This window comes from Danaus plexippus, chromosome 19 (assembly GCF_018135715.1).
Source record: "Danaus plexippus chromosome 19, MEX_DaPlex, whole genome shotgun sequence".
Taxonomy (NCBI): Eukaryota; Metazoa; Arthropoda; class Insecta; order Lepidoptera; family Nymphalidae; genus Danaus; species Danaus plexippus.
Genome location: NC_083549.1, coordinates 3976281 through 3991778, shown reverse-complemented (window position 1 = coordinate 3991778; position 15498 = coordinate 3976281). Strand labels below are relative to the sequence as shown.

The following is a 15498-nucleotide window of genomic DNA, read 5'->3' as shown; positions in this document are numbered from 1 at the left end:
ATTATTAAGATACTTTAAAGAAATACACACTCATAAAAATTGAATGAATTTAATTGATTATGTTATGGAGGTTATAAAGAACATAGCAACTATAATAATAATTACAACTATATAGTTTATATTCATGCAGTAAATTCCGCAATGTCGTGAAGTACAGGCACCGTTGCCTTGTGGCCGATATAGTCGAGTATCGTGGTCTCGGAGGTATGTTGTTCCCGCGACATCCGCTTACCACCCAAGCTTGTTAAAACATAACGAAATAAAAACAAAAACATCATTCACTATATACAATAAAAAAAAAACCGAGAGCACAATTCGTTGCTAGTAACGAAACAGATTATACTTAAGATAGGAATCTTATCAAATTAAAGATTCGGTTAGAATTGTTTGCAACAAAGAACGGCATCACGTTTTTCGAGATGATGCAAGACAGTTCTAATTGTAATAGTAACACGCGCTTGTAATTGTATATCTACAATCGTCCTTAATGAATGCGACCTTCGTAGGAGTACCGATTTATTGCTGCATCATATAGTGTTGTACCGCAAACATCCGTCGCTTCAGAAAAACATCTTATAATAAGCTTACAAGCTCCGTTTGTATGTAACGGAACGGTAAATAAATGCAGCGAACAAACGTACGAGGAAATATAACACAATTTAATTGGACAAATCGACTCTTGGATATATACTTATGTATAAAATTCTAACAATAAATTTACTATATACAGCCATCATGTGCTGGTGTTGTCCTTAAAAATTTATAAACAACAAATTTTCGGTAATAAACAACTGTATTAGATTAACACAGAATATTTTAACACTTCCTTAGTAGATACCAGTTCCATTACCTATTACTATAACATTAAGAGGACCTGGAGCTTGTTTCGCCAGTCTTTGGTGTACAAAAACGAGGTCATTAGAAACTAGACTCGATGGAATCTATCCATTTAGACTCTTATTATTTTACATATACTTAACCAACATTCTATTTAACAACAAGCCCTAGCAGTTAATGAAAAATATTTATTATTAAATTGCGGGCAAAATTGTGAAGTAAAACAATATAAAAAATTAATTACTATGGATTCTACAAAAGTATTTCCGAAGCACTAATTCCCTAAAAGTATCTTAAAATATTTATTTTTAAATTTATTCTTAAGATATTACTTGAGACGTGTTATTATGGAATATCCTCAAGATCCGATCGGATTTTGTTTTTATGTTATTCGTTATCGTGACGGGAAACGGTCGACGGGAAGGGAGAAAAACGTAATGACCGACTTTTTACTGTCGTCTTGCCGGTGACAAATTGCACACCGCAATACATGCTGGTATCGACACAGCAGATGATTTGACAGAAAGAAACCATTTTGATATCGTATATCTAAAAGCACGGTTGTATTGGGACGATGTCTACGAAAATTTCAGAAAAATAAGCCGTCCGAGATTTATTTTGTTACATAGACTTATTTGTTTGCTTTGAAAACAGATATATTTTCAATAACGCCGTAAAAATAACATTATGTTTAGCTCAATATCCTTATTCATGTATGTATATGGAATTATTCATACCATCATGACATTGCAAGTGTAGTAAGGTCAAACTGGCGGTTGTTACATAGGATTGAAAATAGAAATTCGTGGGTATGTGGATTACTAACAACATTAAATAGGTAATGACGTAAACTAATTGCACTGTTTATTAAAATTTATCAATGTATTAATAGTAGTTGATTGTCGTGCAGTTGTATTCGTTTGATGAGATGGTGATTTTATTCTATTTTGGGGTTATCAATGGCGCCTTATGGAGGTTACACGTGGGAGATACATCCACGTGGACTTATGGATACAGCTAAAATAGCACTGATTGTGACTTTAACATTGGAATTACGAGTTATTGTTGCTTGAATTTTTATAAGAACTTTCAGTTAAATGTAAAATAGAACCATTAATTGGATGATTATATTAATGAATTAATAGCTGAATTATATAAAATATATATATTTTATATTACAACAAATAATTTTGTAATTTAACTGGATGGTTGGAAGTACTTTTGTTCTCGAAAAATCTATTAAGCAGATTGTTTAAAAGAATTGTAGTCGGAATCGATAAAATACACTTTAAATTTTTGAATTTTTTGTTGATCTAATCATGTATACTACATGGTTGGTGAAGTTGAGGGAAATAGCCAATTATTTATATAGAATAATATTTAACAATAAAAATTCCTCGTACGCTCCATTTCAACGTTTAAAATTATTTTCACATCAACGCCATGCTATTAGAATAAATGAATAATGGGACGAATTTGTTGGATTATCGATGAGGTAGACGCAGACTTCATACGTAAAGAAAAATAATTTCTGTATTATAAACTAATACGGAATTTTTTTAGGATAAATTTGAAAAACAAAATAAAAATACGCTTCCAGAAAAGCTTAGTCCTATAAAGAGCTTTTTGAAAATAGCTATGTTTTTGACGATGGATATTGTATAGACATTTTAATTAATCGTAAGAAAAAAAAAATATTAAAAAAAATTTTTTTTTGAATGATATTTTATGCCTTAATGTTTTATAATACGACTTATGACCGTCTTGACTTAGGATTGTGATTTTTACACGTGGAACTCACATGGAATACTTAAGGATCATACCTTTTATTTTATCATACATATTCTTTGTTTCCGCATTTTTCTATGGGAAAAAATTAATACTTCTTTATTACTTATTCATTTTAATAATCATTTATGTTTATGATTGAATATAAATTTTAAAATATCACATAAAATAATTGAACAATTATAAGGTTATCAAAAACATTATTTAGACGTCTCAAATTAAACTAAATCTTCAATACCTAATAATAAAAACAACGGTCGTTTCATTTTATTGTCTCACTATTAATGTTCTTATAAATTATGTAAGTTTAAATTTAAAAAGAGATAAAATAATTTTAGTAACTGAAGAACGTTAAACATAAAAAGTTATGTTATTGTAATTAGTGCCCATAAAAGGGATGTATCAACGGCACTTTTAGACGGTCAAAAAAATTTTATTATTGTAAAAATTTATTGTCATATTAAGAGTTTCATTTGGGATTAATCATCGTTTTTGAGAATCTTTATTTCACTTTTTTATGATTTAATCACATTTCAAAGGATTTTGAAAATTAACTGACGGTAGTACCTAATGAAGATTTTTTGAGGGCTGAGTTTTATGAAATAAAACTAAACTGCTGCACTTTTTTTAATATATGTAATACCAGCCAAAAGGTAACCAATTTTCTAAAATACTATAAATGTTAAAAACTATACCGAACAAAGGTATTGAAGTAATTGAACACAAAGGATTTATTAAAAGTTTTCATGTCTATCAAAATTAACTTCTTAGAAGCCATTAGAATAGGATAAGATGCTTTCAACTAACGAATGAGTCTTGATTCGGTAGAAAAATGACAAAGTGTATTAAATTAATAATGAACAGGAATATTATACAAAATTATTATAGCGAGAACATATTTTATTTCAACATTTTTTTGAAATATTATTAATATTTAAAATAATATCAAGAACCGTACACTGATCGATTACCATTTCAGAAAATATTTCAAAACAAACGATAATCCCAAATCTTAAAACAAGACATGAACAATAAACCTTTTATCAGCTGGACGTGTTAAGGTGGTACATTAAATATGACCGGATACATCACTTCTAAGTAAAGAACAAAACAATCACTAAGGGATGGACAATGGATACGCGTGCCTATACTCTATGAGGTGCAAAAAAGGATGGCCACTTGAGTTTCGAGTGGGCATTGTTAGCATGGCATGGGAAATTTTGAGTAGATCTCTACTCAGCTATCGGTATTTGACTGACGTGTGCTGATATGCAGTTAAGGAATATATATGTAGGTGCTTGAATGCATCAGACACTAAACTTCCTCTGAATTTGTTTATCTTTTTTTTAATAAAGTAAAATGTTTGTAGATTTTTTTTTTACATATCCTCTTTAATTTATTTTTTTGTTACTTTTATTATGTATTAAAGTGGGATCCGTAAGCTTTTACTAATAAAAAATACAGTTAAAAAGAACTGCTAGTTAGAAAAAAAATAAAGCTAGTGGATACATGCAATGTCAAAAAGGGTTTGGAGATCTTAAAACAAGAGGCCAACTAAATAGAAATAATCGGATTATATCGGAAACTTAGAATAATAAAGAGAATAGCGTTAAGAATTCTGACAAAATTCGAATCTGATTAAAAAAAATACCATCGTGAGAAAAAAAAACTTGTAACCACGTGCCACCACACTTACATTCATATAAAATATACATATATACATAGTACTATGGCGACTGTCCATTCATTCATAAGAAGCAGTTCATTGATGTGAGAGGACAGTGAATGGGAGCGAGAGAGACGGAAGATAACTTAAGGTACCATTACATTGACAATTTCCAATTCCAGTTAACGGCTCGCCTTGAAATACGTTCGGAAACAATAACTGGAACTGTTTGCTGTTCGTTACGAAGAATTATTGTAAGACCATTGTCTTTCGAGTGGGGTTGTAAAATTGTTTTTGAAGTTGAATGGAATATCTGATGGTATCCACTGATCCATAGTATTATGACCAAACAAATATAACAATTCACTATTCAATTCTATTGATATTAAAATTAGATGGCAGAAATGCATTAGTATTTACTAGGTAGTATATCGAGAACATATTATATAACTTAGACCTACTTAATTTTAGCTTAACGTTGATGTGAACGTGTCTTTAGAGTCGAGCAACAAGATTGTGTAAAAAAAACATCGTCGGTAGGAAGTCAACCCGAGCGCGACCCAACATTCTTGATACGTGGAAGATTCCATGAACACATAATACATAGTACACATTGTAATGGTCATTCGTTTTTAAAATAATATACGCATATACAAAAAATTATTACATCGATTTAGTGACAAATTCAGAACAAATTGTAATTTTTAAAATGTTTTTTCCTAATAAAAAACATTTGTAAACTTAAATCTACGTTAAAATGAAATGAGTTGTAAGTTTTATTTTGACGGTTATCATGAATTAGCTTAATCTGTAAGTACCAAAGAGCGTCGTTCGCTATAGGAGGTTGTTTTACCGGGCGCGTAGGCTAAGTGGTACCTGCCTCGGCGCGCCGGCTCAGTTCAAGCCCGACCCGCAATCAACTCGCCCGAATCGTTCAGTGACAGTGAACATGCAAGTGTTAGCCACTCTTCTGGTTGCGTGCGTGTTGGCCAGCGTTCGTGCTGTTATACGGACACCCCTGGAAGCCTTCCGACCTTCCGGAGAGATCCATATACGAAGACCCGACAAACTTCCACTGCTGCCTCACAGACGGACCCAACAGAAGAATGGTTTAAAGATTCTCTACCAAACTGGAGTAAGTCTTCTTCTTTTTTGTTTGTATGGAATGGTTATACGTAGTAATTGCTACATGTCTATCAACTAGAATTGCATATCTTTTTGTCCCAATAATGCGTGATATTTCAATAACGAAATCGTTATTAATAAACGTAATATGGTCCATTATTTGCATTGAACAGTAATAGCTAAATGGCTTATTCAAGTTTGCAATTCACGTTATAAAGTATTGTTTATTATTTAAACGATTTGCTTTAAAATCGCCGGCAAAACTTGTCAGTTTACCCGACAACGGTTTAATGAATACATTTATCATATTATAAGAAACCGTTGTCACTTCTGTGGTTTTTTGAATTGGCATAAGCAGATCTAATACACGGAATGATAGAATGAGTTCGTATAACTAAAAATTCTCAATGTATTTGGATGTATTGGCGCGAAAGCTGTTATTATATCGAGATCATAGAAATAAATGAATATAGATGTTAATTATATAATTCCTTTAACTAACCTTTGCGTACGTGCGGTTAAACATTATATAATATATAAAGTAACTTAGCTATGTGTAAGACGAGCCACAAATGCAGACTATTGCAATCGAACAACGATCTTGAAACAGCTGTACTTGTCATGTTAATTAATAATTAGAACTATTATAAATTTAATACATATATAAGAAGAATCTATTGATTATCTATCAATACTTTTTTGGTGCTTCAACTTAATTGTGATTTTTTTTTCACATCCCAAAATGTTTTCCACGAAAATATTAAGAAAGCTTTATAGACGCGATGCTTTTTCATAACACATACCACATTTATTAGTGAACAAAATTACTGAGAACACATTCTTAACTAAACTCTAGGAACTCGTTCGATTGTGTAGAAAATATTTTAAATATCCGAGCCTTTTCCTGGAGTATCAGGTACCATCGTTTTATATCTACGAAACGTACACACATTAGTCACATGCACGAGTGATTCTATGAAAGGAGCCCAACAATTAGATCAATTAAGACAAAAAAAAATCTACCATATATCAGATGTGACTAACAATTTAAAGAGGAAATCGAGTAGATAATATTTAATACTAAAGTTATTGTTGTTTATACATAGTAAGATCAAAATATTATATTAGCTAACATGGTAAATAAAATATATCGATTCAATTAAAATCTAAACCAGTGTATAGTGATATGAGATCCAAAAGTTACGAGTCACGGATGTCAATTATTGTAAGTAATATTTTAAAAACAAAGTTAATCATATTATTATGCCTAATTCTAAAGTCGATCCATGAAGATAATCGCTCCAACTTGGCCGCGATATAATGGAAGCTATTATGGCATCAAGTGTCGATATTTTGATATATAAAAATGATCTGTATGATATATGAAATAGAGTGGAAATATTTGAATATTTTGTATGTTATTAAATGCTGTATTGTAATAGGCAGCTGGTGCACGCCCGTGTAGGAGAATGCGTAACACTGGTAGTCGCAGGTGTTCATTCACTCATTCTTATCTTGACAGTTTTGATGACTTACGACCGAGGCTTCCCGGCCAGTGAATGCTATTTGGTTAAAAATATATCTTTTAATGTATGATTGGATTTAAACACATTCGTAACGGTAACCGTTTTAGTGTAGCGGAATGGAATTTTATAGTTAGTAATAATTTTTTTATATACGATATTAAAATATAAGTTACGCTTGTAATGATAATTCAATTGGATTTAACATAAACATACAAAGATGTATATTATATCTTATAGTTTGAAAATCTTAACAATGGATACACAAAAAAGCTTGTTTCAAGTGGCGGCAGGGATTGTTACAAAACGGAAAGAAGAACGAAAGAACCGACAAATAAACAAAAGAAATTCTGTGAATGACATAACCGCAGGAGGGTGCTGGTCAATGATCACCTGCTTCTTCATAAAGAACTCTTTTGATACCAGACACAATTCATGATTAAATTGTCAAGTCAGTTGTCACTTAAAATAAAGTCAACACAAGCGCAGTACGATAGTTTTGTTATTGAAGGATATTTGGAATTATTTCTTTTGTAATATAAAAGTTAGGATGATTTAATATTTAAATCTTCAATCGAGAGTGCAGTTTCAAAAATACCTAATGCCACCGTATTCTCGTTTATTCAATATAGAGTAATGTGAGTACAAATTTCTATCACGATTCACAATACGTTTGTATAATTAATGTATATTTTATATTTAATTCACACGAGAAACGGAACGGATGAAATCATTAAAATTAGAACCCAACTCAATGTCACTACACGCCTCAATAGAATAATGGCTATGCAATTTCACTATCATAATATATTAGACTATTGCTGTTGCGATTTAGGCCCTAGAAAAAAATTACACAGATTCAGTACACCTCAACTTATTAACGTATTATTTCTATATGACTTCTAATAATAATATGGAGTTAACAAGTAATTATATATACCTAGTGATATCACTGGTGTTTTAGAATTAAAATTAACTCTAAAACATATTTATTATATTACACCTACTGTCAAGTTAACGGATATTGGAAAGGATCGATTTGGTAAATTCATCAATCATTTTAACGTAATAGGTTTTGATAGGGTGTGGACGCACAAAATATCTATATACTAGGAGTATATTATGATTTATAAACATGATAAGATATTATCAAAATCAACGACAGTTAGTCTCTTTTATATCATTCGTATTATATCAGTAAATAAAAAAAGTTTACTTGTAAAAAATATGTGAAAATTAATCGCATTTTCACATTATAATGTTCTTTACCAAATAGTTCCTTCATAGCCTTCAATTCATTGAACTTTTTAACAAAAAATTTAATAACTCCATTTATAAAAAAAAAAAATTCAAACAAGTTTTTATAATGAAAAAGGTAATTTTTTTCATTCTTTAAAATTTATCCTAAAAATATCTATACCTAATTGTTATATTTTTAAAATTCAACTCTAACAAGCGCTTTGTGATAAATATATGTAATACCGGGTACTTAGAGACAGTCTAAATGAAGAGTCAATGTGGATAAAAGGTCATAAAAATATACATTACCTATTTCTAATTCTAAAATAGTCATTTCAATTTTTCACCCGCTATATATTATACATATATACGATGAAAGGCAATAAACGAAGCGGACGTTGAAGAGATAACAATTCGGCGTTTCAAAAAGCAACTATATATAAATACAGTCCTAAAATCAAATATACTTTCAACTTGAGAAGTCTTCTTTAGGACTATTAGATTTTTTTTTCATAAGACTATTGGACTTAATAAATGTAATACCTGATTAACATTTTCAAAACCTAAAATACCCATTGAAAGCTGACTCATCATATAGAAGCAATCAAATCCCTATGTAATAAGCTGATTAAGGCTTTTTCCGCGGGTCGTATCGGACAAATAGCGTGACTGGCACGAGTGAATGTAAAAAGTGACCTCGGGATGGCATCGAGTTAAAAACGTCGTTGGTGAAGGAGGCACCAGTGCTCGGAATGCTGTTCAAATTCAAGCATAGATAAAGTTGACTGTTTTGAAAAGCTCATTTAAAATTTCTGACAGCAAAATATTACATAAAGTACAATAAAATATTACGTAATTAATTAATAATGTGGTTTAAATGTTGTTCACAGTGAAAATAAATTCTGTATATAAATCTAGCTTCATAGAACGGATAGGTCGTAAAAGTAAAAAAAGAATAAAATATAGATAAATAACTCAAAAGAGGTACAAAAGAGTAAGATGTAAAAAATGTCCCAATAAGACCAACACTCAAAACAGCACCTGCGTTACGCGACCAAAAAGAATGAAAAAAAACTTGAATACGATGCTTGTTTTATTGCTTTATTTTTAACAAACGACCCAAAACTAAATATTTATTGACATAGTTATTTTGTCTTTCGAATAGATCTTATTTTTAAGGACATTCGAAATTTATTAAGATGTTTTAGCAATTTGATTAAATTTCTATTAAGACGCGATCGTGCAAGACTTATACTTAAAGACATGACTGACAATTCTATAGCGGTGGACATCTACCATACATTGAAGATCCCCTTTAGATCATAAGCTGGGGGCATCCTCAATAGGACACGTGCGTTTTGAATTACTCCGGATACCGTCACAATGAAACAACATACTGTTATATGAGAACCGCTTTCATATTAAAATACATGAATACAATATTATGCATAAAAATGATGAAAATAAATAAGATGATAAGATATTTAAGACATTCACATTTTATTACACTTGCATAGTCGTCTCAAGATTTAGTTCGAAGCATTCTAAGTAAATCGCAAGTATTGTTAGTAAAGGCTTGGATTTCAAGTCGTTGAAGTCTTTTAAAGCAACACTAACAATAAAAAATATGTTATAAAAATGTTTTCTAAATGAAGATGAAGACCTTAAAAAACTTCTAAGAAATGCATATTGAGAATTAGTTCATATATTATAAGAATATTGTCGACTTTATTCCAGCAAATGTAATAAAAATACAAAAGTTTTTTCATTTTTCAATTTCATTACATACTGTAAATAACTAATTTTGAATGCAAATATTCAGCCACAGTAATAACATAACATTTATCAGAACAATCCGAGATACGTCCATGATTGATAATTTTAAATTAATTCATATGATGAAGCTCCCGTCAAAATTCGCACTAATAAGTCTTAAGTGAAGGGCAATTTCCTTTGAATTAATAATCGTCTTCCTCACAAATTAAATCCACCGTACAAGAGGATGTGAACTAATTTAAAAACACAAGAGGTACACGTTCGCGAGACGGATGTTGAAACGCCGAAAGCTCTGAACGCCGGCTAATTACACTTGTAATAAATAATATTTGGCTCCCGGCAATAAGCTATTACGCATTAGTAATTTGTTTTTGGCTACCTGTGTTCCACAGCGGGCAAGACTTATGTATATACACTTCATGCGAAATTGGCCTTTACGTACAATATATTATGCTCGTAATAATCTTCTATTTTTAGGTCCGCTGTCCATCGCTTAAGGCTGTATCGTATTAGTATTATAACTAACCGAGACCGAATTGATAGTACCAATTTATAAGGATAGCGTTTATGAGTTATTATAAACCCTTTTCAATCGTATATGTAGATGCAAATTAAGTTCAAGGAAACGAAGGACGCAAGCGACATTTATAAGGATGCAATTTGAATATTGTTGGAACTTTTAGCTAGAAATCCGATTAATGTATGTAGTGTAGTGTAGTGTGTTCTGACAAACAGAAAAATGATACCAGCTAAGTTTTATAATACGTATTGTTTTGGGCATAATGATATTTATATTACAGTTAGGAGGGCTTGTTTGTGTTCTACCACATACCTAGGTTTTTATACGTTTTAAATTTATTTTTACCACTTATATTTGAAATGAAATATTCTGCTTATTTTGTCAGTGTTCCTTAATTAAAAAATACTAAAAAAGAAATAGTATAGGCGTGTGCCCACATAGGGTTAGGCGTACTTGAAAGGTTGTGGAAGGTCGTTCGGGCACAGATTAGAGTGGGCGCGGCACGCCACCTGTTCACACCGGATACCTCAGTCCCCGAACCCCCCACTGCCTTCAAGCGAAAACACGACCATCTTCCGACAAACACCATGTAAAATAGTTTCTATACCATATCGAGAAAGTATAATTTCAATTGCTGCCAGACGTGATCATGTAAGCATTTTCGACTTCACCATTTTGTGCGACGATTTATACCAATAATTGTGTATTGGGATACAAAGAAAAAATGAACCAAAAACGAACACAAGACCGTCAGTCAGGCTTTAAACATTTGAAAAAATTACATCCGATGAGTGATACCACAGAATAATTGGTTAATTTCGTGAACGTCGTTATCTCGACTTATGCAAAGGGGCAAATTAACCACGCGATAGTTAGAAATGTGTCTCGTGTTCCGTTACAATCGTTACTTTGATTTATACTAAACGATTCTGTTTCAGATAATACCTAACATCTTTTTATCTCTCGATTGAACGATTATTATCATTTCTTATTTGTATCCAGAAAGGTGTGCAGATGTTATCTTTTCATTATTTATTACTCGTAATATATTCCAAACACGTGTCCAAATTGCAACAATGGCACAATCGTTAAAGTTTGATCACATTAAAAATTCTGTGATGCTAAAGCAAAAACTTATTTTCTTAGTGCGACATTAGCATGCAAGCCGAATTCGGGAGTCCGTTAAAAAAAATACGAAGTAAGTCAACAACCCATACATTGTGTATAGTCCATATGAGATTTTTTGTTTGCTTCACAAAAGGGCTATATCCGGCTTTTGAAAGATCCGTCCGAGGCCGTTTCCGCGAAATTCATCGCAATACACAAGAAACGGGAAGTCTATCCGGAACAACCAATGTTTTTCACGCCTTTTATTGTATTAGGAATATAGAGGTATCTAATTTTGTTTATGAAAAAAAAAAATTGTGTACAATTTTTAAATGTAAGACAAGTTTTATTTTATATTTAATATCTATCTATAAATATATATTTATTTGTTTATATCAAGAGGTTCTTATTTTCTGATTCAAATGTTTTTTTTCTAATTATTATATAAAAATTGTAACTTAGCATTTATGTTCCGAAGGGAATGTCCGGTAGAAAAAGCATATTAGGTAAAAAAAGTATTCTCACAGCCTACAGGTTGCCGAATGGCATGTCTTCCGGTCGGAAGTAAGCCTCAGACCGATGGACCTTCGCCACAAAAAGTGAATGGATTTGAAACGCACATGTCCCTTCATTGTTAAATCCAACGAATCGTTATGATTAACATCTTTCGGACGTCATTATAATGATCTCTCGTAATTCACTCCTGTTTTCTTCATTCACGAAGGGCGGCAGGTGCGAAATATAGTCAAACACATTTCGAATTTCCCACGCATAGTTCAAAGGTATTTATTGTATAAGACATTTGAACGTAGCATGCTAAAACTTAAATGTCCTGATGATTTACGAATCTTTCAATGCAAAGAAGTGATTGATGCGTGCTGACTTTAAAAATAGAAACTAATTACATATGCAAGCCTACATTGGGAAGTTTCACGTACAAATATTGTGCATTGTTTTACAACGCGATAGCGACGTGTCAAATACAAAGATGTTATATCAGACGATGTTATCGTTGCATATATGTCAATATAAAATAAAAGACTTTTAGAAACACAAGCTTTTGTAATGTTTGTATTTCTAGTGTCTTTCACACTAAGTTTATTTAAATGTTAGGGATAAAAACATTCAAGTTGTAAGTCTTAACAGTTTAAGCAATGTTTTTAAAGTATATTTTTTATGTTATAGGTCTCCGAGGATGATCTACCAGATTGCAGGCCAAGACAAGTGTGCAGCAAAGTGGATCTCTACGATCCAGCGCAGCCCTGGATTGAAAGGAAGTGTCGCTGTTTGGGGCACAGGCCTTGTTCTAGGTAAGCACTGAGATTTAATTCATTTAGCCATACATTTAATTATTTACAATAACAGAAGATTTTAGTAATGCTGATAATGCATATAGATCATTCAATTTAAATGTATTTTTTTATTTTTATTAAGTAACATTCAAAAATATATATTTAAGGTGGGATAGATAAATTATCTTAACAGGGTCTACCTACTTCATTGCATAGTAATGGAAGGTGTTTAAATAAATAAAAACCTACGCTAGATACTTCGCAGAGCAAAAGTTACGAAACGAACTGTTGAGGCCTTAGTCCGAAGGTTACTTGTCATAAGGTTAATTCTATGGAAAAAAAGGTTTACAAACGTGGGCAGATCATCCTTAGGAAGGCTCCTACAATCACGTGGGCAGATAACGGTGTCACATTAAAATACTTTGTTTAGTTCTTTGATTTGTATTAACCGGTATATATTCTTGAATAAACTATGGACAAGTTCTAGTACGATATCTTGCCTACACATTTATCTGGATTCTTCTCTTATGTAAACGATCTTTGGTCGTTGTTTTAAAATATATGTACATTATATTACGTTTTCTTATAATAGAAGAACTGGTACACAAGTTTTTGCTCACAAACCTTTTTTATACTTAGGTACAAAAATAAAACGTTAAAAAGAGTGTTTTTGTTTAATGTACATAAGTAAAGAAACGTACACTCGAGACATATCGTATAAAGTAAAATATGTACCATCTGTTACAGTGAGCTCTCCGATGACGACAACCATACACTGGCAGATAAGACAACCCTGTATAAGACTTGCGAGCCAGTAAAGAGGCTGCCAAAATGCCGTTATTTCAAGGACGCTGCGTGGATTATATATTCTTTCCCTGATAGCAACGCTACACAACAAATTGTAAACTGCCACTGTCCGAAGCAGTCCATGACGTATCTACTGAAGAAACTGCCGTACACGACACCTAGCGGGGAACAAGGAAATCAGTATCAGTTCGCGTGTTCACCGCAAAGCGTGAGTTGTCTTCTTATTTAGTTCCATCTTTTGCCTACAGATGTCGCATGTGTTTATACATGCGTCTGGAATTTGTAACTTTAAAATAATAACGTTTTTGCCTTTTGTTTTCAGAGGTTACGATGCTCTAGAAAAGAACCATGTAAATTGTTCAGCGCTCGGCGTCGTCATGAACAAATAGACGAGGTGAATGCCAGCACCATCTGCCAATGTCCTAAAGATCATATGTGCCCCAAACACCACACTGAACCTGGGGTACTGCCAGGAGTGACGTACATTGCTGAAGATATTCGCACATACCATGGCTATTGTATGCCAGAACCTCCACCTGATACGTATAGATTTGTAGGGGACAAAGACTGAAAAATATTAACTATATATGAAGGCTTATTGTACGTAGAGTACATGAACTTGAAAATTAGACAGCTTTTATGATTTGCTCATTACCTGTTTAGTACAAAAAAAAATTAATAACTATACTAGGGCCTCAAAAATAACTTGCAAATATTAGGAACAACGATAACGTGCTTTAAGTAGTAGTAGTAGTTGCTAAGTGCTCACTGATTATTACTGGGAAGACTTTTACAGAATTTTAGGTTTGAACATTCCCTTTTTATTTTATTCGAGTTAAGACTTTTATGCAAATATCGTATATATTTAAGTAATTTATTACCAGATTGAGGAGTGCCGATCTTGTATATACTTGCAACGTGTAGCTTGCTATTACGTATTGTTTCTGTTATATTTGTAAATAATATTAGTGTAAGCATGATTCCAATGGTTTAGTTTAAATTATTTTTCATATTTTAATTATTTACTTGCCATACTTACGTAGTTGTTGCGTTACATACAGTCATTATAATTGACTTGAGAGTTTGTTCCGAGTCTTCCATACAGTCACGGAGACATTTTATGTTCTTTGTTTTGTTTGTGTTTATGATTGTCTATTTGTTATGCGATAACGGATCTGTAGCCATATTTTGTTTTAGTTATTATGTTTAAGTTATTCATAACTTCCATTGATATTTTATCGACTTTTAAACAAAATAAAAGTTCAAGATATGGCAACATAAATAGTGATTTTTATGTGAGACACTTAATAGAAGTCATATGTATGTATGTAAATATGAAATATGTTGATATTTGTAAAATCATACCGATATGACGGTAAGTCTTCCTTATTTGTTTCATGTATAGTAGATAAGTTAAATTATTGACAGAAAAATGAATAAATGTTTAAAAATTAAAACTTAGCGTTTATTTTTATAGATGCGTAGACAAACATTTTTTAAAGAAGTGAAACATAAAAGCCTAGAACACTTTTGAAGTAACTAATAAAATGAATTCAATTGTAATAATACTTTATAGAATAAATAGACTTAAATTTGCCCACTTATAAAATCTTCAAATAACAGTTATTAAAGTTTGGAAGTTTAGCGAATTTACCATAACTAACGCAAGCTCCCAAAAAAATTTTTGCTCTGAGAAAAATTATACAAGTTGACTGGCTGAAAAATACCGTTTTACATATTATAATGTCTAACGTTAAATCGTCATGTTAATGATATGACTGGATTTTAATTAATAGGCAGTATTATTGAAAAAAGGGT

The 15498-nt window shown here is 31.6% G+C and overlaps 2 protein-coding genes across 3 annotated transcripts in view; one reads left to right on the top strand and one right to left on the bottom strand.

Moving 5' to 3' along the window:
• LOC116767839 (elongation factor-like GTPase 1) overlaps window positions 1-15498 on the bottom strand; it is a 62119-nt gene that overhangs the window by 3836 nt on the left and 42785 nt on the right. The window lies entirely within an intron of this gene.
• On the top strand, window positions 5182-15137 carry LOC116767842 (protein giant-lens). Its single transcript, XM_061523596.1, has 4 exons — window positions 5182-5426; window positions 12767-12891; window positions 13621-13888; window positions 14003-15137. The coding sequence occupies exons 1-4, from the start codon at window positions 5241-5243 to the stop codon at window positions 14249-14251; spliced, it is 828 nt and encodes a 275-aa protein (XP_061379580.1). The 5' UTR covers window positions 5182-5240; the 3' UTR covers window positions 14252-15137.